Source organism: Eptatretus burgeri, chromosome 8 (genome assembly GCF_056783735.1).
Source record: "Eptatretus burgeri isolate ZD-2024b chromosome 8, Ebu_testis_v1, whole genome shotgun sequence".
NCBI classification, from domain to species: Eukaryota; Metazoa; Chordata; class Myxini; order Myxiniformes; family Myxinidae; genus Eptatretus; species Eptatretus burgeri.
Genome location: NC_140968.1, coordinates 97,973,031 through 97,995,226, shown reverse-complemented (window position 1 = coordinate 97,995,226; position 22,196 = coordinate 97,973,031). Strand labels below are relative to the sequence as shown.

The 22,196-nt window shown below is 43.9% G+C and overlaps 1 protein-coding gene across 5 annotated transcripts in view; it reads right to left on the bottom strand.

Moving 5' to 3' along the window:
• LOC147022348 (protein PALS2-like) overlaps nucleotides 1-22,196 on the bottom strand; it is a 111,756-nt gene that overhangs the window by 62,653 nt on the left and 26,907 nt on the right. For 3 of the 5 annotated variants that reach the window (XM_085893144.1, XM_085893145.1, XM_085893146.1), the window contains exon 2: nucleotides 8,687-8,787. In XM_085893144.1, coding sequence (XP_085749270.1) covers nucleotides 8,687-8,785 — 99 coding nt within the window. In that variant the 5' untranslated portion in view covers nucleotides 8,786-8,787. Of the gene's footprint in view, nucleotides 1-8,686; nucleotides 8,788-14,438; nucleotides 14,531-22,196 lie in introns of those variants that run through there. The other 2 variants (XM_085893142.1, XM_085893143.1) reach the window with 1 other exon arrangement.

Genomic DNA, 22,196 nt, shown 5'->3' with positions numbered 1-22,196 from the left:
ATTAGCGGACGCAGTGGGAGCAAATGAGGCCGAGGCAGCCGGGAATCCAATTTCAAAATGAGAAAGAGTAATGCTTCCAGAACTGCACGTTATGCTTGCCAAATGCTGCCTGCTAAAAATACGAGTGTTAGACTCAGCCTGTAATTATACTCATGGCCAGGAACCCTGCAGAGGTGCCAAGGCATGACCGCATCCCATGCAGTAATTAATCAAAGAAGTTGGTGCACTGTGTCATGCTGATAATTTGCATTCTCAGAGAGCCACGTGGGCTTCGCATCATTGCCAGTAAAAAAGAGCGAGTAGCACTACAGGGACGAACTAGCATGAGAGCCCACCACAATACCCTCATCATGGCAATAACGCAGCACCTTACAACATCCTCAGTTGCGGTGCCAAAAGAAGAAGCATTTGGCCGTGGAAGTCTTCGGGAGAAACAGCCTTCAATCGTCAAAGCAAAACAAACAATCGATGTACAGTGATAATTGCAAGACGAATAAGCATTCTACTTGAAAACAAATTACGAAGCTTGTTTGGCAGATCTGAGCGAAATCACACAAAATCCTGCAAGGTGGCCATGTCCGGTATATCCGACCAAGAGCTGTGACATAAATGAGGTGTCAAAGCGATTCACCATGTCTGTGACAATCACAATGGATATTTGGACTTGCACTGGCATTTAACCCCCTCAATGTCACCAATTGAATGGCTTTATGTTGAAATCAGGTACTATAGGAATGCAGGAGGGGTTCATGGGGGTAAAGGGGGACCATTTAAATCGATCTTGTATCAAGTCATTAAGAAAGACATGCAGCCAATCAACTATTGTTCGATGACTGAGACTGCAAACTTGAAGGAAAAACATGTTTGTAAAGCTAAAACAAATGGTCAACACATCATGGTGAACCCTACAAAGGTGTGACAAGGTGTGACATCACTGGCGAAATGGAAAAACGACACGGGCTTTTTTCGATACCTTGTGATTGACCAAAAAAATTAAAAATTCTAATTTTTCCCCCTCCAAATTAGACAGTGATTAATGATTTTATTCAATGGTTTTCAAAAATATATATACTGTATATATATATATATGTATATATATATATATATATATATATATATATATATATATATATATATATATATATATTGCATTTGGGTTCCCATATTAAAGAATGCCACCTCGACCCATGCAGATGGCACGGCGTGACACTTGGCATGCAAGAAGTGCCATTCGATCAACGTGGCCCGTGCTGCAGTAACGACCGAAGTGGACGTGGGAATCACAGTGGCTCTATGTGACATCACGTGTGGACACCGCAAGGTGGCTCTATGTGACACTGCGGACACCGCAACCAGCACGAGTGTCCGGTTATGTGGCACAAGTGCGATTGCTGGCACAAAGGCTGGATCCTGGCTCCGTGAGGAAAACCATGTGGTTTAGTGGGAAGGACAATTTCTTGAAAGCACAGAGACAACTGTCAGGTCAGGTTAGATCTGTGACCTGCTACAGGTACCATGTAAACCTGTACTAACCTGTTCCATGGTCGGGTTGTCGGCGACTAAACCGTCTCCCCCACCAGGTTTTCTGGTGAGGAGGGTGTTTGGATATGGACACCCAGCAGGATTAAAAACAAAACCTGTCAAAGGGCGGAGGAGCTCCTTGTGAGCCAACGGCCATCCATATCTAGTGCCCAACTGTGTCTGCGGACGTCCTCCTGCAGTTGGGTTACTTTTTATGAGGAGGTTGGTGGCAGGATTTGCACTCCGGCCACCGTAAAACCCTTCATTCCGCAAAACGCAAAAACGCAAAAAAAAATCTGAAAACCCACTCCGTGGGAGTACCTCCTGTGCAGCTTCCCTTCGCAGGGCAGCTCACCGGATGACGGGATTGGGGCAAAGCCTTCGGGACCCCCAATCTTTGATAGGAGGGAAACCACGGGGTAACATACCTGGGTCAGATTGCGGGAGAGTGTGTCGGAGTGGTGCTGAGGTGTCGTCCACCAGACGGCGGTCTCCTTGGGTTAACCTGAGGTGGTCTCTTCGGGTGGGTGCCTGGAATGCCTTATCCTTAAGAGAGGATGATCACCTGTCTCTGTTATCATCTGAGCTCAAGCGTTTGGACATCGGGATTGCAGCTCTCTCTGAGGTTCGGAGACCGGATTGCGGTGAGATAATGGTGGGTGGTTACACCTACTATTGGTCTGGTCGCTCTGATGGTTACCATACCCAAGGAGTTGCTGTAGCTGTGTCCAATAATCTGACCCCAATGATAATTGAGGTAACACCGGTCAACGAGCGTATTATGAGATTAAGGATTCGTCACACCTTAGGTGTCATTTCCCTAGTCTCTGTTTATGCTCCGACTGAGGCGAGTGATCTCACTGTGAAGGATGCATTCTACGCCACGCTCGAGTCTGTGGTTGATCAATGCCCCAGACGAGATACACTTCTCGTCTTGGGGGATTTCAATGCATCGACTGGAACTGATAGGGATGGTTATGAGGTGTGTGTTGGTCCCCATGGGTCAGGAACTATGAACCAGAATAGCACTAAGTTCCTTGACTTTGCAAGAAGTCATGGACTTAGGGTGGCTGGTTCATGGTTTCAGTGCCCACAAGCTCATCACTGGACTTGGTATTCCAACGCTGGCGGTGTGGCAAAGGAGATTGACCATGTCCTCATTGACGGTCGTTGGAGGATGATCCAGAACTGCAGGGTCTACCGGAGTGTTCAGTTCCTCAATACTGACCACAGCCTTGTTGTAGCAACTCTAAAGCTGCACCTTAAATCCTGGAGAATGGTACCATCCAAGCCTCGGCTGCATGTTGGCAAGCTGAGGGATGAGAGAGTAGCTGAGGAGTTTGCGAACAGGCTGAGTGGACACTTGGGGGGTCTGGGTGCTTTGGGCGGTCCTGAAGAGTTGTGGAGCGCCTTCAAAACCACCGTCCTTGATGTTGCCGGTGGATGTCTTGGAGCTCACCGCAGGGCAAAGAAGAATTTTGTCTCTCAAGGGACACTGGATACCATTGACCAGAGTCGCAGGGCCAGGCTGAATGGCAGAGCTGAGCTGTTCAGGGAGCTGAGGCGTAAAACTGAACGTGAACTGAGGGTGGACAAGGAGGCCTATGTGCGAGGAATCTGTGAGGGGATAGAGCATCACCTGTGGACAGGTGATTCTCGTCCCGCTTACAGGGGAATTCGCGCATTACGTTCATCCAAGCCCATCCCTCGGAGCACTGCAGTTCGAGCAGAGAGTGGTAGGCTCTTGACAGAGGAGTCTGAAGTGAAGGCCCGCTGGGCCGGTTACTTTGAGTGGTTGTACCAGGTTGATCCCCCAGCTGTCGAGTTGGACGTCAAGGGTGTTACAATCCCTGTTGCTGACCCTCAAATCAACTATGGTCCACCTTCGCTTGTGGAAACACGGGCTGCGGTGAACCAGTTGAAACGGGGCAAAGCTCCAGGGATCTGTGGCATCCATGCTGAACTTCTCAAGGCTGGTGGAAATGCTGCTCTCGTGTCGTTGCATGCAGTTTTGTGCTCTGCCTGGAACACAGGCATCATCCCAACTGATTGGAAGAGGGGCCTTGTTGTTCCTCTCTGGAAAGGGAAGGGTGATCGCCAAGACTGCAACAACTACCGAGGGGTGACGCTGCTCTCAGTGCCGGGCAAGGTCTTCGCTCGGATAATTCTTGATAGGGTTCGCCACCATCTGCTTGAGCACCAGCGTCCAGAGCAGTCAGGCTTTACACCAAAGAGGTCAACGATTGACCGTATCCTTGCACTTCGTGTCCTCACCGAACGCAGATGAGAGTTTCGGCAGGGGCTGCTTGCAGCCTATGTTGATCTCTGTAAAGCGTTCGATTCAGTGAATCGGGATGTCCTCTGGAGGATTCTTGGTCTTCGTGGGGTGCCACCAAAACTGATCGATCTGATGTCTGAACTCTACTCTGGTACTGAGAGTGCTGTGAAGTGTGGTGGTACCATCTCTGACTTATTTCCAGTTGTTACTGGAGTTCGTCAGGGATGTGTACTTGCCCCCACACTTTTCAGCACTTGTATGGACTGGATTTTAGGGAGGATGTCAGAGAGATCAAGCTGCGGTGCATCGTTTGGGAATGTCAAGATCTCGGACCTTGATTTTGCAGATGATGCAGTCATCTTTGCGGAGACTTTGGGTATCCTTTTGGGGGCCCTCGAGGTGCTGAATGAGGAGTCGGAGCCGCTGGGATTACGGGTTTCTTGGGTCAAAACTAAGATCCAGGCTTTCGGTGACATCTTGGATGCTGCTGTCCTGTCTGTGTCTGTTTGTGGTGAGGATGTTGAGGTCGTGGAGAGATTCACTTACCTTGGCAGTGATATTCATGTCTCTGCTGGCTGTGAGTCAGAGGTCAATAGACGTCTGGGTCGGGCCTGGGGAGTCATGGATTCACTACATCATGGGGTGTGGCGTTGTCGGTACCTGTGCGGGAGGACGAAAGTCCGAGTCTTCAGGTCCTTGGTACTTCCAGTCTTGCTCTATGGATGCGAGACTTGGACTCTGACCAAGGATCTGAGACGGAGACTTAATTCCTTTGGTACCAGGTCTCTTCGGAGTATCCTTGGCTATCCTTGGTCGAATTTTGTGTCCAACAAGCGGTTGCTGAGAGAGACTCTGATGAGATTTGTTACCTGCATAGTCCGTGAGCGTCAGTTGCGGCTGTATGGACATGTGGCTCGTTTTCCTGACGCTGATCCTGCTCACCAGATTCTCTCAGTGAGGGAGTCTCATGAGTGGAGGAGGCCAGTGGGCCGACCACGTGCCTCATGGTTGCAACAGGTTGACCATCATCTCACGGAGATGGGGATGAGCCAGGCATCTGCCTGGGGGAAGGCCAGATGGAGGCCCCTGGAGTACCAGCGGAAAGTGGACGCAGCGACGCGCTGTTCTGGCACATGTTCCCATACTTGACCTGACAATTTCTTTGGTGAAGGACTGATGCAGCAGCTTGACAGACGATCAGTGATTAGAAATTTTCAAGGTGTAAGACCGCTAAATTATCATTATAAAATAGTTAAAAGACATGGTAAAATAAAAAGGTGTTTGGGCTTTAAAATTTGTTTAATTTACGATATTTTTTCCAATGTTTTGTGTTTCGCACAGGTTTTTTTTATTGCTATGCTTGAGTGGTGTTGTGTAAAATGTAAACCAAATGTTGGAACACATCCCCGTGAATTACATCAATCATTATGGGGGAAAATTCCCTGCGATCCATCATTTCGTTACAAGTCCAACTTTTTTGGAAAGTACCTTGGACATGTCGCGAGGAACCCCAGTACTTTAATTAAATGACTTGATATGCAAATTTCAAGTCAATCGGATGAAAATTAAGGAATTTAGAAATCTCTCTGTGACCTCAACATCATCACCAAACAGTTAATGACAAGATGGCAGCATCCAAAAATGTAATTAAAAGCCCGGATCTTTGTTTTGACCCAGGAAACCCAAAGTCCCAGCGGCTTCGATTCCTCAATCAGCACCTCGACGGCCCTGACAAGGACATCCAGTGTTTCGTGCTTCAGCAGCACCAACGCTCTGTACGGAGTATAGTCCCAATATCCTCCTCCAGTGTTTCTGCAAGGATGACCGCATCATCTGCAAAATCAGTCAGAGATGAAGAACTCCAGTAACAACTTCTAACCTTCTCCAGTAACCCATGAAGAACTCCAGTAACAACTGGAAATAATTCAGAGATGGAACCACAACACCTCACAGCACTCTGTACAAGAGTATAGTTCAAAAATGAGATCAATCAACGTTAGACATCCCCATTCACTGAATCGAATGCTTTGTGGAGATCAACACCGGCTGCAAGCAGCCCCTGGAGAAACATTGATCTGCGTTCAATGAGGACCCGGAGATCAAGGATACCGTCAATCGTCGACTTATTTGGTGTAAAGCCTGACTGCTCTGGGCACTGGTGCTCGAGTAGATGGTGGCGAACCCTATCAAGAATTATCCGAGCAAAGACCTTGCCCGGCACTGAGAGCAGCGTCACCCCTCGGTCGTTGTTGCAGTCCTGGCGATCACTCTTCCCTTTCCAGAGAGGGACAACAAGGCCCCTCTTCCAGTCAGTTGGGATGATGCCTGTGCTCCCAATAGAGCACAGAACTGCATGGAACGATACCAGTACAACATTTCCACCAGCCTTGAGAAGTTCAGCATGGATGCCACAGATCCCTGGAGCTTTACTCCCCTTTTCAACTAGTTCACTACGGCCTGTGCTTCCACAAATGAAGACGGTTCAGTTGATTGGAGACTCAACAAATCGGGATAGTTACACCTCGATGTCCAACTCAACAAATGGTGGGTCAGCCTGGTACAGCCGCCCAAAGTAACAGGTCCAGCGGGCGTTCACTTCGGACTCATCTGTCAAGAGCACACCACCTTCGGATCCAACTGCAGTACACCGACGGACGGGCTTGGAGGAACGCAATTCACGAATTCCTCTGTAAACTGGATGAGAATCACTCATCCACAGGTGAGAATCACTCTACCCCTTCACAGATTCCTTGCACATAGGCCTCCTTGTCCACAGAGGACACATACAGTTTTATGCCACAGCCCCCTGAACAGCTCAGCTCTGCCATTAAGCCTGGCCCTGCGATTCCAATCAATGGTATTCATTGTCTCTTAGGAGACAAAGCTCCTCTTCGCCTGACAGTGGGTTACAAGACATCCGCCGGCAACATCGAGGATGTTAGTCTTGAAGGCTCTCCACAACTCTTCAGGATTCCCCACAGCATCCAGACCCTCCAAATTCCCACTCAGCCTGTTTGCAAACTCCTCAGCAACCCCTTTATCCCTGAGCCTGTCAACATCCCGCCGAGGCTGGAATGGTACTATTCTCCCAGATTTAAGCTGCAACTTCAGAGATGCTACAACAAGCCTGTGGTCGGTAGACCCTATACGGGTACTCCGGTAGACCCTGCAGTTCTGAATCATCCTCCAGCGACCATCAACGAGCCCATGGTCATTCTCCTTTGCCGCACCACCAGCATTGGAATACCAAGCCCATCGATGAGGCTGTGGGTGCTGAAACAATGAACCAGTTACCTACCCTAAGTCCACGACTTCTTGCAAAGTGAAGGAAATTAGTATTAATCTGGTTCACAGTTCCAGACCCATGGGGACAAACACGTGTCTTGCAGCCATCGCTATCAGTGCCATTTGATGCATCAAAATCCCCCAAGACTAGAAGAGTATCTCGTCTGGGGCACTGATCAACCACAGACTCGAGTGTGGCACAGAATGTGTCCTTCACGGTGCGATCACTCGCCTCAGTCAGAGCATATGTAGAGACCAGGGAAATGACATCCAAGGACTGAGGAATCCTCATTCTCATAATATGCTCAGTGACCGGTGTCACCTCAATTATCATGGGAGTCAACTTATTGGACACAGCTAAAGCAGCTCCTTGGTCATGGTAACCATCAGAGCGACCAGACCAGTAGCAGGGTGTAACCATCCGCCACAATCTTGCCCCTATCCGGTCTCCAAACCTCAGAGTGCTGCAATACCTACGTTGAAATGCTTGAGCTCAGCTGATAACAGAGACAGGTGATCATCTTCTCTTAGAGATAGGACATTCCAGGCATCCACCTGAAGGGACTGCCTCATTTAACCCAAGGAGACCCACCACACCTCACCACCACCCTGCCACATACCACCTCAATCTGTTCCTGGAGGTTTACCCCCATGGTTTTCCTCCTATCCTCAAGGAATGGGGGCCCTGAAAGCTTTGTCCCAATCCCGACATCCAGTGAACTGCCCTGCGGAGGGCATCACTCCCATGGAGTGGGTTATTTATCAGATTTATTTGCATTTGTTGGTTTTGTGGAATGAAGGGTTTTTCAGTGACCGGAGTGCAAATCCTGCAACCAACCTCCTAAAAAAACGTAACTCAACTGCAGGAGGACGTCGGCAGACACAGTTGGGCACTAGATATGGATGGCCATTGGCTCACAAGGAGCTCCTCCGCCCTTTGACATGTTTTGTTTTTAATCCTGCTGGGTGTCCATATCCAAACACCCTCCTCACCAGGAAACCTGGTGGGGGAAACGGTTTCATCACCGACAAACAGGTTAGTACAGGTTTACATGGTACCTGGAGCAAGTCATCTGTAGCAAGCCATGGAAAACAAGTATTTACTCTGATGAAGGCGAGCACAGTCAGTGCGGTGACAAAAATGCTGAGCCAATTGTCAATCCTTTACACAATGTGAACATTTTAACGACCAAACACTATAATCGTTGCACAATTGTTCGGACACGAGACCTGCTCTGCCACCATGATGAGAATACAAGGGATTACTCAGCTCATCACGTGACCACATGGATTATGACGTGAGCATTCTCACAGAATTGTTACAACATTGGTCACACGTCAAATCTGCTTACCATAATCTCCGTATGGTCAACATCTACGTACATGTGCTTAATGGTGAATATATCGGGGTTTTTTTTGTTTATTTTAGATTTTTTCTCTTAATTGGCAGGGGGTGAGGAGGATGGGACAGGGTGAAGGTTTCAACCATCCAATGGGAAGCTTGTATAAACTTCAGTTGAAGATTAAAAAAAAAAAAAAAAAAAATCATCCCCCTGCTTTCCATTAGTCCTATAAAATTTAAACCATGTCATCGAGTCTTGCCTTTGCCAAGGAGGGGCTTTCCATGAGACCCCGGAGGAAAATCAGGTCGGTTTCCTTTACTTCGGCCGCATCCAACTGGTTATCCAATGCGTGATCCATACCTGACGACAGACAAGCAAACCAGGTCAGAAGTTAGTTCAGGATGGCTTCATGTACAAATTCATAAGGAAGGAAGTAATACACAACATGGTCAGAATGTTACACTGGACAAACCCATGTTCCACTGCAAGACCAGCCAGAACATGTGACATTACAAATAAATGACCATTTTTGGACCGAAAGACATGGTCTCTGTTACATTCCTCCATCCTTTGCAAAAAAAAACACACACACACACACACACACACACACACACACTCCAGGATTAATCACTACTTCACGTTAGAATTAATCAATTTCATGAAAAAAATCTTGCAGTTTGATTAAAACTCTTGATGGATCCTAAAAACAGATGAATAGCAAACACAAACGGACGTCAGGTTGGTGGACGTCAGACTGGCTTCAATCATCGCTGAAATACACAGCTAACGACAAAGCTGCCCGTTTCACAACGCATGTCCTTATTAGGACAGTGCTGTCAGGATGGCCGAAAGGCATGCACGCTCACCCTCTAAGCTGTCTAGCCTGGGTTTGAATCCCGACCCAGCTATAAACTGTCATCCCAGTGTTTCACAGGCTTCATCAAGATCTGTGCGCCGTCCCTCGGATGGATGCTAAAGATCCAGCGGTGTCCTTCACGAAGAGTATGCGAGCTATCGCCGGCGCGATGAACAGACAACACATTCCTGTGCTAACCTGAACAGGCGCTGCTCGAGTGGAACATCTGCGCTCCAAGCAATGATGCAAACCAGCAGCCACAGGTTACACACTAAATTGATGAAATTAGAACATTGCCGGTTAGCCAAATGGCATGTGGCCCATCTCGCAGAAATGCTACAAACCATAATGGAATGCATATTCCGGTTTAACTTTAATCACATTAATCAGTCGTTTAAAGATATGATTTACACAAGGGTGCTTTGACAAATGAGACAGCCAATCACGACGACGCCAAATCACCCCGTACAAGTACTCACGGCACCTGCAGGTAGTGACAGTGGTACCAATGATCTTTGGTGGTAGAGCAAAGTGATGGAAGTTTCTCCGTCAAAAATCTCAGGACACGGTGGAGCTTACATCGATATATGATATGTGTGAAAATTCACGATTGTATGTGCGCGCACGCAAGCATGCAGTGTTTGTTTGGCCAAGTAATTAGAGCAATTCCAATTCTAAAAATCCTCGGCTTGAACCAGACGCAAAAGCTGTTCCAGGTATTACATGTTGCACCGAGAAGGGCACTCGGTAGAGCGAATACCTCCACCACGTAATACCTGATCCACGAGAACATATCAGGCCCAATATATTTTTGAAATATCATGCGATACAGTACGGTATCATTTTTGGCCCCATCTCTCAATGGTGAAGAATCACTTTAAAAACTAAATAATTCTCGGATTCAGATCCAGATTCGGATCTTCACCAAAATTGAATCATTTCGTCCTTGTCACGCACCCAACATGTCCATCAAGTTAAATCCGAATCCGTCCACAACTTCGAGATATTGTGCTACATATTAGTTTAGCGCGATCTCTCAATGGTGAACAATCACTTAAAAATTTTTTTTATCAGAACTGGATCCGGATTCGGATTTGGATCTTCACCAAAACTGAATCAATTCTTCATTGCACACACCTCACATGTCCACCAAGTTTCATCAGAATCCGTCCACAACTTGTTGAGATATCGTGCTAGATATCAGTTTAGCACTATCTATCAATGGTGAAGAATCACTGAAAAAATTCTAGTATCCGGATCCAGATCTGCATCTTCACCAAAATTGAATCAGTTCGTCCTTGTCACACACCCAACCTGCACACCAAATTTCATCCGGATCCGTCCACATTTTTTTTGAGATATCCTGCAAACAAACAGACAGGCAACAGAGAGGGGTGAAAACATAACCTCCTTCATCTTCGGCGGCAGAGGTAAAAAGACAAGATCGCGAAAAATTGGGGTCCAAATCTGCATTCATTTCTGCAAGTATGATGCAGTGCCCCCTGTAGGTTATGGCTGGAATTTATAATTTGCTCAGTATGCTGGCAATAACTCCACTACTCTTCGTGAAACACACAGTGGGATCTTTAACGTCGACCAACAGCCTATGCTGACAGATGTGTCCTCAAGGTAATGTCCTTTTGATAGACTGTGCACACATTGATACCTCACCCTGAATAGGAAACACCAGGGAGACAGTTTATAGCTGCATCGTTTCAAATCCAAGATAGACAGCTCAAAGTTAAGTGTGCACACCTGCGAGCCCACACAAAACTCGTGCCAAGATACAATTTTGTCCTTGTGTAGCGACGTGACAAATGTTGGCAATGTCACAAATGTCCAAGGTGAATCACTTGTAAGCCCTCGGCAGAGGCAGAACTAATTTTCCTCTCCACGGAGAATTCGGTTTCATGAGTACATTTGTCCTGCATGTTTACTTGTAGCCTGGCGCATTACAAAGGAAAGAAAAAGAAAGAAAGAAAGAAAACTAGATATTTGCGATCACAAAGCAATCGTCCGCGACTTACCCTTGGCCCACGATCCATTGATGGCCATATCTTTTTCAGAACACAATAAGTCTTTGCCTTCAACATTGAGGTCGTAGATTACAAAAATGTGTCCCTATCTATAATATGTCCATAAAACTCAACGTCATAAAAATTGGAGGAAAATTTTTCAAATTATGATCAAAAAGTTTTTTTGTTGTTGTTAATTAGGTCACAATCCGAAAAAAAAGTAGGTGTTAGGTGAAAAAAAGGACACGAATCGATTATCAGGTGTACAACTTCAGTGCAGGTACGGCACTATGTTGTAAGAACATCTTAGAAGGCCAAGCGGTCTTTGAGATTCCGCGTTGGAAAAATTGTGCGATGACAAAAAAAAAACACGCGTTATTTTCAGACCACCATTTGACCTCGACGCTTAACCCGGAGGGTATGATGTCAATCAATTGTAAATGCACCTTTCTCTAGGCTACCTGGAGAGGTTAATTTCGTTCTGATCGGACAAAGCTTAGTCGGGTTGTGGTGAAAAATGTTAAAATGTCGATGAGGAAGTCATGACCTTAAAAATGGGTCAAGGTAAAAACAAAATAGGTCAACCCGCATACTATTTATTCACATTTGGCCAAATGAAGCAAAATTTCATTCCGAAAGTCTGAACCGGCTCTGAGATACAGCTCAGAAATTAGAAATGTAGGAAGAATTTTTTTGTTTTTTTTTCTAAATGGGGGGTTCATACTTTCATGGATACTCATAACTCACATTGCGTAGTCTTGAGAAAAAGGGCATGGGAAGAGTCCTCTTGCTTTGCATTGCCGAGCCTGATCTATGTTTTTGTTTTGTTTGTGAACCTTGAATAAGCTTACCTGTATGGTAAGCATACAGCGCTATGCGCCGCCATATTTGTCAGAATCTCAAGAACTTATTCTACCGTCAAGGAATGATGGCGTGAATGCTGATTCTCATCGATTTTCTCATAGTTACGCTGCCCTCATCGTCATGGTAGTGTGGGGGGAAATTTTATATTAATGTATTTTAAATTGTAACAAATGGAGTTTCAGAAATGTAACTTTTATGCTGCAAGTTGATTTGGCTGTCATTTCTGGCCAAAAGACTTTTGCCCTAAATGATAAGAAATGTGTTGTTCTGGAGCAGAGTGACCGGGCTGATAAATGAACCCTTGCTTAGAAATGTACGAAGTGGCTTTTCGTCTAAAGGACACGTCTACAGTCTCGGTGAATAGCCCCCAACCTCTCTCTCATGAAAGTATAAAATGCTTTGAAAGGTAAATTGTTTCAGTGCAAGCACGTGAGGAAGTATAGTATCTCAGTGGCTTGTACTCCTTGGAACTGACCAAGTACCAAGTTAGAATAAAACTCTCTGATGTAATGTAGAAGTGAATTGAATCGGGTTGGTCTAACTGTTAACTTAAGTAAGAATCAATGAAATAGAACCAAATAATATTGCAATCAATGCGGATTCTTAAGTTCATTGTACGAGGGTGAGAAGTGTATGGTGTATAATTAGGAAATAAATTGTTTCACAAGGAAGGACTTGTGTGGACATCAGTTTTATCAGTGTCAATAGGGTTTTTGTAGGATTTTATAACCAAATCGGACAAACGTTAAACTCTGCCTGAAGTCAAATAGGATTCCACAATCGGCCAGTTAGAATCCTTCAGGAGGACAACGATCACAACAAGGTGGGTTAAAAAAATCCATGTCAGTATGAATACTTTTTCCAAGTTCTGCTCAACTGAGAGATTTTTAAAGTGATAACTCGAGCGAAGTCGATACACGTCATTGCAAATTCCCATGCTTCCCATCGAAAGCAAAGTTGAAAGATGGGATCAAGTTCCACCAGGATTAACTCCATATCAAACTTTGAGGAAAATTGTTTTTTTTTCTCCCATTTTGACCCCCCCCTGTGAACCTAAGTCCCGATCCCCTGTGGGCATGAACCAGGGATCAAATCAAAAAGAAATTGTTACATATTTCATGCATCCCCCAATGTCGGTTGCAGATAAAGTTTCATTAAGAAAATGATTAGAAATGTACCTGCAATTGCATTTGAACTTTTGACCCTGCCCCGGGGGGGAGAGGGGCGTGACCAAAAATGACACTGCTCTTTCACCTTCTTTGCATGTGGTGATCACAACTACCAGGTTTGGCGAATTTCTTCCTTACCGTTTGAGATGGCGTGACGGACACAGACAGCCAGACATATGAGCCGATTACAATGTCTAAACCTTTTTTTTTTTCTACCAAAAGCGTGGAGATAAAAAGGTGATTTGTGTTCTACAGTGTTCAAGTATATAATTCAATTTAAATAAAATAAAGTTTTTAAAGGTTGTAGAAAAAAAAATTCTGGAAGTCAACCATCTTTTACACCACCTCGTCTTTTACACCACCTCGTCTTTTACACCACCTCGTTTAACATGTTGCATTAGTTCTTCGTGCCTGTTGTTTGTGTCCTTTATAACATCCTTAAAAACAGTAAGTTTCCTGTTTGGAATTACTTTCAATTTAGTTTCAGTGACAGACAGACAGAGTAAAAAAAAATTATGGCATTCCTCTCTGCGTATACATGATTGGGATGAATTCAGAGCCAAAATACTGCTAAAACTACAGGTTCGTTTTCCGATTCATGTTCAAAACATAATATTTAATTGGAATGAGTATTTCCTCAATCATAAACTGACGTTTGTAGACGGGCAGACGAACAGACACACAGTGAACAAATCAATTGCTTAAACCCGGCTTTTCACTTTGCGCGGGATAATGAGCATTCAAATTAGCTGATGATAAATAGTGAGCTGAAACAATTCATTTATTTGGTTGAGTAAATTTTAAGTTAAAAAAACATTTAAAAAATGTCAAAAGCACAAGAGCAAGTGTGAAACGATCAACTCGAATTCCGTAGCGCCGGATTGATGCAACAAGAGGACACGTTTGGAACACGCACACAGCTGACTGCACATTGAGCAAACCGAGTCCATATGTAATGACACACAAAGCAATAAACAAAATATGTCAAGAACTTCCCACATTATTTTTTTTTCAATACACCTTAGAAACACTTAAAAGGTTGCACGAAGAAGGTGAGAATTTGGAAGCACAAGCACATGGTAAAATGTTTGGTACATTTCTTATTACCTGAGCAGTTCCTTCCTTTTACACAGCAAACAAAAAAAATAAACCTCAAAGCTTTGTCCTCTTGATAACCTGGCCTTGAAAGACAATCAGGCGGCTTTATATAAACTGGTGCCTTGGCACAGCCACTGCAATGCTTGGTAACAAGCAACCAGTGAAAGATTCCAACCATGACAGTGCGTAGAATGCTCACCTTGCCGACTTTGTGGAATGCACGCCGTAATTAACAGCCGTGCTTACACGTAGGAACAAATGTAGTGGAATATTTGTTGGTGGCGTCGTAGTGGGGATTAGGTGGTGGAGAGGTCACAAATGCCAATTCACATGAGTGAAGACACAATAAACAATTCAACTCAAAGCTGTTTAACCCTTCCAAAAACAAACAAACAACAAGGAGCTGATACTCTCAGTCCTCCGCCTTTTGGGTGGTATGAAGAATAGATCTGTGTAATACGAAAGCTAAATATTTAACGGTTTTTAAAATATCGTGTAAACAAAAGTACATGGACGAATGATTGGTCGTGGGACGGAGTTCATTTTTATGTCCCCCGTCTCTAACTTTGTCGGAGGGGCGGGGAACAAAAGGAATAAGCTATATAACTTAACATTGCTGTTCATAAATAAAGCAAATCAATGCAACAAATGAAAACCACAAACTTTCAACAATAAACATTGTGCATAATACATCTCAAACAGCAACTATAAGAGAAACAATGTTTTTATCCCATGCTTTAAAAATAAAAACAAAAAACAGGGGGATTTTGCGCAATTGACTCAATCTGTTTGTCCGTCCATCTGTCTATCTGTCTGTCAGATAGATGGATGGACGGTCTCACTAGCTCCTCCTAAACGATTGTGCATAAATTCATCAAACTTGGTAGTTATGATCACCACCTGACAAGAAAGTGCAAGAGTAGTATCATTTTTTGGCCCGCCCCATGGGGTCAAATCCCACCCCCCCCAAAAAAAAATTCAGTTACCGGCACATTTATAAACGAAACGTATATGCAATCAACATTGTGAGATGCATGAAATATCCAACGACTTTTTGGATTTGACCCCCGGTCCAGTTCATGCCCCATAAGGAAGAACTTGTGGTCACAAGGGTCAAAGTGGTTAAAAAACATGTTTGATTCAAAATTTGATATTGTTGGGTCAATCCTTATGGAACTTTATGCCATTTTTCCACTTTGTTTTCGGTCGGAAGCGTGGGGGTTTGCGATGGCATGCCATCGACTTTGCTCTGGTTGGTCTTGCATTTACAGGTATTGTTTTTTTAGTTTTTTTTAAGATTTGCCTTTAGGAAGCTTTTGCAACGTCAGGACAAACTGTCATGATCAGCACACTGTGCGCAAGCCAACCACACCATGATCAGTCATGTCAAAATAAACAAATAAATAAATAAATAAATAGAGCAATTGAACTGATGCAGGTTAGAGGAGAACAAAAGCAAAATCAATAAATGACTCGCTACTTGGATCAAAAATTAATTCTTTGTTTCAAGAGACTGAAAAGGTAAAATTATCAGCGAGATATAACAGTGGGAATCAAAGTGAAAAAAAAAATTAAAAATAAGTAAAAACACGTACACAAACACACCGTCCGTTTGTTTCTAGTTTCACATGCGGAAGGTCAACATCAGAATACGAACTTTCAATTCTTAATGAAAACTGATGTAACAACACGAAATAACTGCGCCTGTCAGGTGACGTACGCTCGCCTCTCATTTCACATTGGCTTGGATGGTGGCATACAACGACCTCAGCCAGGAGAGGGGATGAGTGAGCTTGGACTGCGCATGCACATTCGGCCGGTCTGATGCTTTACTCAATTCTGAATAACCCAATCTTGATCGGGTGACCTAACTTGTAGGGTTATATGAGCAAGGTTGTATGAGGTTTACCTCCTTACAAAGTTTCAGTTTTTCCTTCCTGAGAGTTTCCTTCTGCATCTAACTTGTCCAACTCATGCGTCCTTCATTGCCCTCATTCCTCCCCAAGTCTCGATTTTGTCCTTGAACTCCACTGTTGGTATCCACACCCCTCCCTCTCTCGATTGTTCCTTTTGTTCTGTTGCGACTGATCCGTTCGATGTTCTAGCTCTTCCATGAGCCTTAACTCTGAATAGAAAAAAAAAAAAGATCCATGCCCCTACATATCTACCTCCACCAAGCAAATTGCAAAGGAATCTCCAATTGCACAAATGTGTGCTTGTTGGGATTCGCTAGATATCCGTTATTGTTGGGTTTTCAGTCTGTGTGTGTGTGTGTGTGTGTGTGTGTGTGTGTGTGTGTGTGTGTGTGTGTGTGTGTGTGCAACACGAGGCTCCACAGCACAAACCAGCAAACAGATTTCGATGAAACTTGGCGAACAGGTGCCATATGTGCTGGGAGTGTACGCGTTTGAGTTTCGTTGCTAAGCAACCACCCGTTGCTATGCAGCGGCAGAAAAACCACGTTTTAAGAACCCAAACGGTAACTGACGTAGCGCGGCTTCTATGATAGGTAGAGCGACCGGATCAACTCCCGCCTATTCCTTGCATCCCCATCTAGTTATCGCAACAGCATAACGTTCCTCTATCTCTCAGTTTCTGAATGGCAGCCCTCCGAATGCGGAAAGGTGGTGAACCAGGGAATATGTTAAGTGACCTTGACCTCGGAAACCGTCGACGGCGGAACATTCAAATTCGGTGTCTGGATAGAGTTTAATAACTACTACAAAATTGAAGCGCAGCATTTTTCCAGATTCGATCACCAAGGGTGTCGGGGCTGAAATACGCAAAATTCGAAAAAATACTTTTTCTCGACCTACGTTCACTATTTTCAATACTTGTCCTACAGATTTGAATGTGGAGAAACGAGACTTCAGAATTAAACACTTCGAGATATTTAGAAAATTTTACTCGAGCCGATTTTTGATTGAGGTTTTATTTTTCAAATGGTAGTCCTGTGAGGAGTGCCAGTTGGCAAAATACGCAACAGGAAAAATCTTGCCAGGCAGAGGAACAATTGTTTGTGAACCAATACGTGTTGGCAATGAATCTTCGTCGGTGGATCGGTCAGAATGAAAAGCATCGCATCCAGCGCTTCGATCCTAGCGGATCCCTCGTCGCCTACCGGCTTGTTTATTATTTATTGATCCAAAAGGGATGGTAAATGAAAGTCTTGTGTCGTGTAAACGTGTCCATGAAACGATTAAGATCAAACTGCAAACTGCATATGCATTTATATTTTTGGTACTTCCAAGAGACGTCTTCAGACCCACTGAGGATCAATCTCCATGGTCGTGGTTCACTGCAAACATTACTGTTCCCCCCTCCCCTCCTCCCTGCCTCCCTCCTCCCTCCATTACTCCATTACTCCATCAACTACTCTGCTCTGCAACGTGACGAAAGATACCAAACGCCTTTGTGATAAAGCAGAACCTTCCGTGACAGACAAAGTCCATGATGACCTGGAGTGGGAGGTTTTGAAGCCACGCTATTGAAGGCTTTAAGCAACTGTAGTGGAATACTTTATGCATCATTTGAGATAAACCACGTTTTATATGTTCATTATGCTGCAAACAACAAGGTTTCAGTGTCGACATGAAATGGCCAGAGAATAGTGATGAAAGAACACGAAGAATAATGGAAACCATGGAAAAGGAATTCATTATACAGCTCACAACAAACCGGCGCTTTCTGCAAGCACATTGACCAAATTCACTCGCATCTTGTCAAGGAGGTGACATTCAAAGGTGTGTCAGGATATCAAGGACAGATTGAATGGAAGTTAAAACAGCTGCCGCAACCACACCAAGGGTGGCCACGGCTGGCAGGGAGAACGCGAACGGCAAAGGTGTTATCACACATTTCACGATTCAACCAGCCACGACACACAATGCACACACATGTAAAATGTATAAATGAACAAGAAGCCATGATGGCATGTTCCAAAAACATCGCAAACAGTTGCAAAATAATGCTCATAGTCATCGAGAGTGACGATACATCATCTGTGGAGGGAAAGAGTCTGAACAGCTGCCGTGATGACACCCCCGCCACGTTTAATTTCACAAGCATGATCGTGCAAAGTGTGCTGTGGGGGATTTTACAACTATATTTACCTCCGCACCGAAGGTGAAGGAGGTTATGTTTTCAGCCCTTTCTGTCTGTTTGTTTGTGTACAAGATATCTCAAAAAGTTGATGACAGATTCGGATAAAACATGGTGGACATGTTGGGTGTGTAACAAGGATGAATTGATTCGATTTTGGTGAAGATCCGAATCCGGATCTGGATACGAGAATTATTTAATTTTTAAAGTGATTCTTCACCATTGAGAGGAGGAGGAGGAGGAGGAGAGGAGATTGGGACCATACTCTCTGTGCAGAGCGTTGGTGCTGCCTAAGCAGTCTCCTTGGCTATTGAGCACAATCCTGGACGGATCGCCACTCCGACACAGTACACCAGCATGCTGGCACTCATTTTGCCAACCTCACAAGGATGACAGGTCGAGTTAACCCAACCTGGTATTAATTCAACAGCTGAGCGAGATTTGAACTCAGGACCCTAGGATCCAAAGCCCACCACCCTAACCATTAAGCCAATGCCAGGCATTCACCATTGAGAGATAGGGCCAAAACCGATATAGTACTGTACACCAATGTATTTCAAAAATGTATTGGGCCCGATATGTTCTCGTGGATCAGGCATTATGTGGCGGAGGTATGCGCTCTCCCGGGTGCCCTTCTAGGTTTGCCCTGCATTCCAAATGCCCAGGATAAGAAAAAAAAAAAGCAACATCTCAGCAAGCAGCTGAGCGATTTTTTAAATTGGCAATAAGTTTTGTGCGTGGAGCTAATGGCCAATTTCAGAAGGGTTACATGAAGAGATGATATGCAAACAGTACTTGCAGGTGATATCATTCTCACAAATACATTGTGCATCAAACATGGTGGGCTTTTGTGATCCAAACAAAGAATGTTGGAGTTAAAATTTCAAAACCTGAGCAAACTGTTAATACAAGACAGTGTGTCTAAAGATTAGAAAAACTATGATGATGGGAAAGTTGCACTACACTTGAAAACTCGAATGGCACTCAGTAGAGCGCATACCTCCACCAAGCTGAACTGTTTATGGGTTGTAATCCACTGATAGGCCGGATCTGCATCCATACCATTAACAAAATCTAATCAATTCTTCCTTGTCACACACTCGAGCTGTCCACCAAGTTTCGTCCGAATCCATCCATAACTTTTTAAGATATCCTGCTCACGGACAAACAGACAGACAGACAGGGGTGAAACCAGAACCTCCGTCTACCTTCGTTGGAGGAGATAACGACCATTGATGTGCACCGTGATGAACTTGCACAGTGAATTGTAAGAAATATAGATGAATCGAAGTAGGAGAGAAAGAAAAATAGGCAAAAAAAAAAAAAAGAGGAAAAAAATAAAGAAAGAATAAGAGAGAGAAAGAAAAAAAAGGTAATACATAGAAAGAAAAAATACGGAGAGCCAGAGCTTATTTCTACTTCACTGATTCACTCCCAATTATGTCAATTGCCATTCTCTTGAATGTCCATCAAAAACAAAAATTAAAAAGATAAAATAAATAAAGCAAGCAATTAAAATATGATTTGAAAGCGAAAATAATGAAAGATCAAGTGTAACTACAAGGTACCTGTCTTGTTATGAATGAAAATAAACAAAAAAATACACATACGAGGTGGTTGTAATGAAAGACCATTTCAACGGATATGATGATAAAAGTATTACAAGTCTGAAGACGACGATGGTTCACGAGCGGTATTTGACGATGTAGATTGCTTCAGAAGTCAAGGATGAGACGATATGATAATTTTTGACCAAGTTATAAAAATGATCAACATGATGTGGTACGAGTGACAGGTTATTAGCTGAAAAATGTCGAAAATCCAGTTTCGTTCAACAACTTTCAAAATTTGACCTTTGCATAACCTTTAAAGGTCACAAAACATTGTTGTGGATATTAAAATAAGGAAACAGGATACGTGCTATAGCTTATTGGAGTTAGTTCGTCGAAGAAGGTCGAAAACCCGGTTCGATTCCCACAACTTTGAAAATTTGACCTTTGTGACCTTTAAAGGTCAAAGGTCAAGGATTATGACCTTTGGTGCAAAACTTCCTCTGGAACATTCCAGAAACAATATAACGTCATATAGGCTATATGGCATTTCACACTCATCGGATTATCCATACTTTGATGACATCAGCGTAAAAACAAACTTGAAGGGGGCGCCACGGGCAAGGTGTTTGAGATAGAGAAAAATGGTTTCAAGACTTTAGGTGGGGAATGACCTCAAGATTATGCAAAAAAAATATTGTCATCCGAGCTATCAAAGTTTGGGCGGTCATATGATTTTTATGTCAAAATTCAAAATTTTCTAAGTTTGTGAACTTGTGACCTTGACCTTGGGATGAAAATGAAAAGTCGACCTCCGTGGGGCTATGCAGATGCCATTGGGCTAACCAAATACCGAAAACCCCTGCCAGATTCGACAAACCCCTCGGAGAAGAAATTTTTTTATGTCAAAATTCGCAATTTTCTAAGTTCGTGACCTTGTGACGAAAATGATAAATCGAGCTGCGTGGGGCTATGCAGGTGCCATTGGGCGAACCAAATACCGAAACCCCTGTCAGATTCGACAAAAACCCTTGGAGAAGATGCAAATTGAAATTGGCTACCCCCTAAAAACATGTTTTTTGGGCGTGGCTCCGCCAAAAATGGGCGCACCACGCCCATTTTCATGAAAACGCAACTAGATCATGATATAAACCTCCCACCAAAATTTTGTCAGGATCGGATCAAAACCCACGGAGCTATGCTCGGGACAGACAGACAGACAGACAGACAGACAGACACACAACAATAACGAATATAGTGGTCACTTATTTTTTTCGTGAAAATATTTTTTCGTGAACCAAAAAGTGCTTTTTGTTGTGTCACGTGCAAGCAGCCAATAATGGTCGTGACAGGCAAGTCATTTTATAAGGCAAGCTTTTCAAAAATAGCAAAAATTAATTTTTACAACAATATATATCTACAATTGTAGCGCACCGATTTTAAAGCAAGACAGTTACGATCTGTTTCAATGGTTTCACAATAGATAACACCTTGTCATGTTAAAAAAGTGAAACGGTTTTGATATTTCACACGTGTTCACTTCTGTGGACTTCAATCAAATTCACAGATTGCTGAAAAAGAAAGTGATGTGCAGCATTTTGTGGTGAGTGAACACATAAAAAGCATTTTTATCCCCATCATAAATCTGGTGTTGCCTTAACAGTTAAGGTGGTGGCCTTAAAATCTTAGGGTCTTGAATTTGAGCCCGTCATGCTGTTAAATAATGCCCGGTGGGATGACTCAGCCTGTCATCCTTTTGAGGTCGACAAAATGAGTACCAGCATACTTATAACAGTGGCAGTGCATCCTGTGTCCAGTAAGCAGCCACATTCGCAGCAATGATGTAACCAGCAGCCACAGACTGCACATAAAATAATGAATCGCTATCTTAAAACGATAAGGGCACTCTTCGGCGTCGCAACGTCGCCGGATTATGCCTCCGTCCACATTATTACGTCATTTTACATACTTGTCCCAAGTTTTGATTTCAATCCCTAAACCCAGATTCAAAATATTAAGTAATTCTGGCTGCAAGACAATGCAACTGATCAGGTTGAAATTTAAAACATATATTCCACATCACTACTTGATCATAATTGTGAAGTTTCACGTCGAT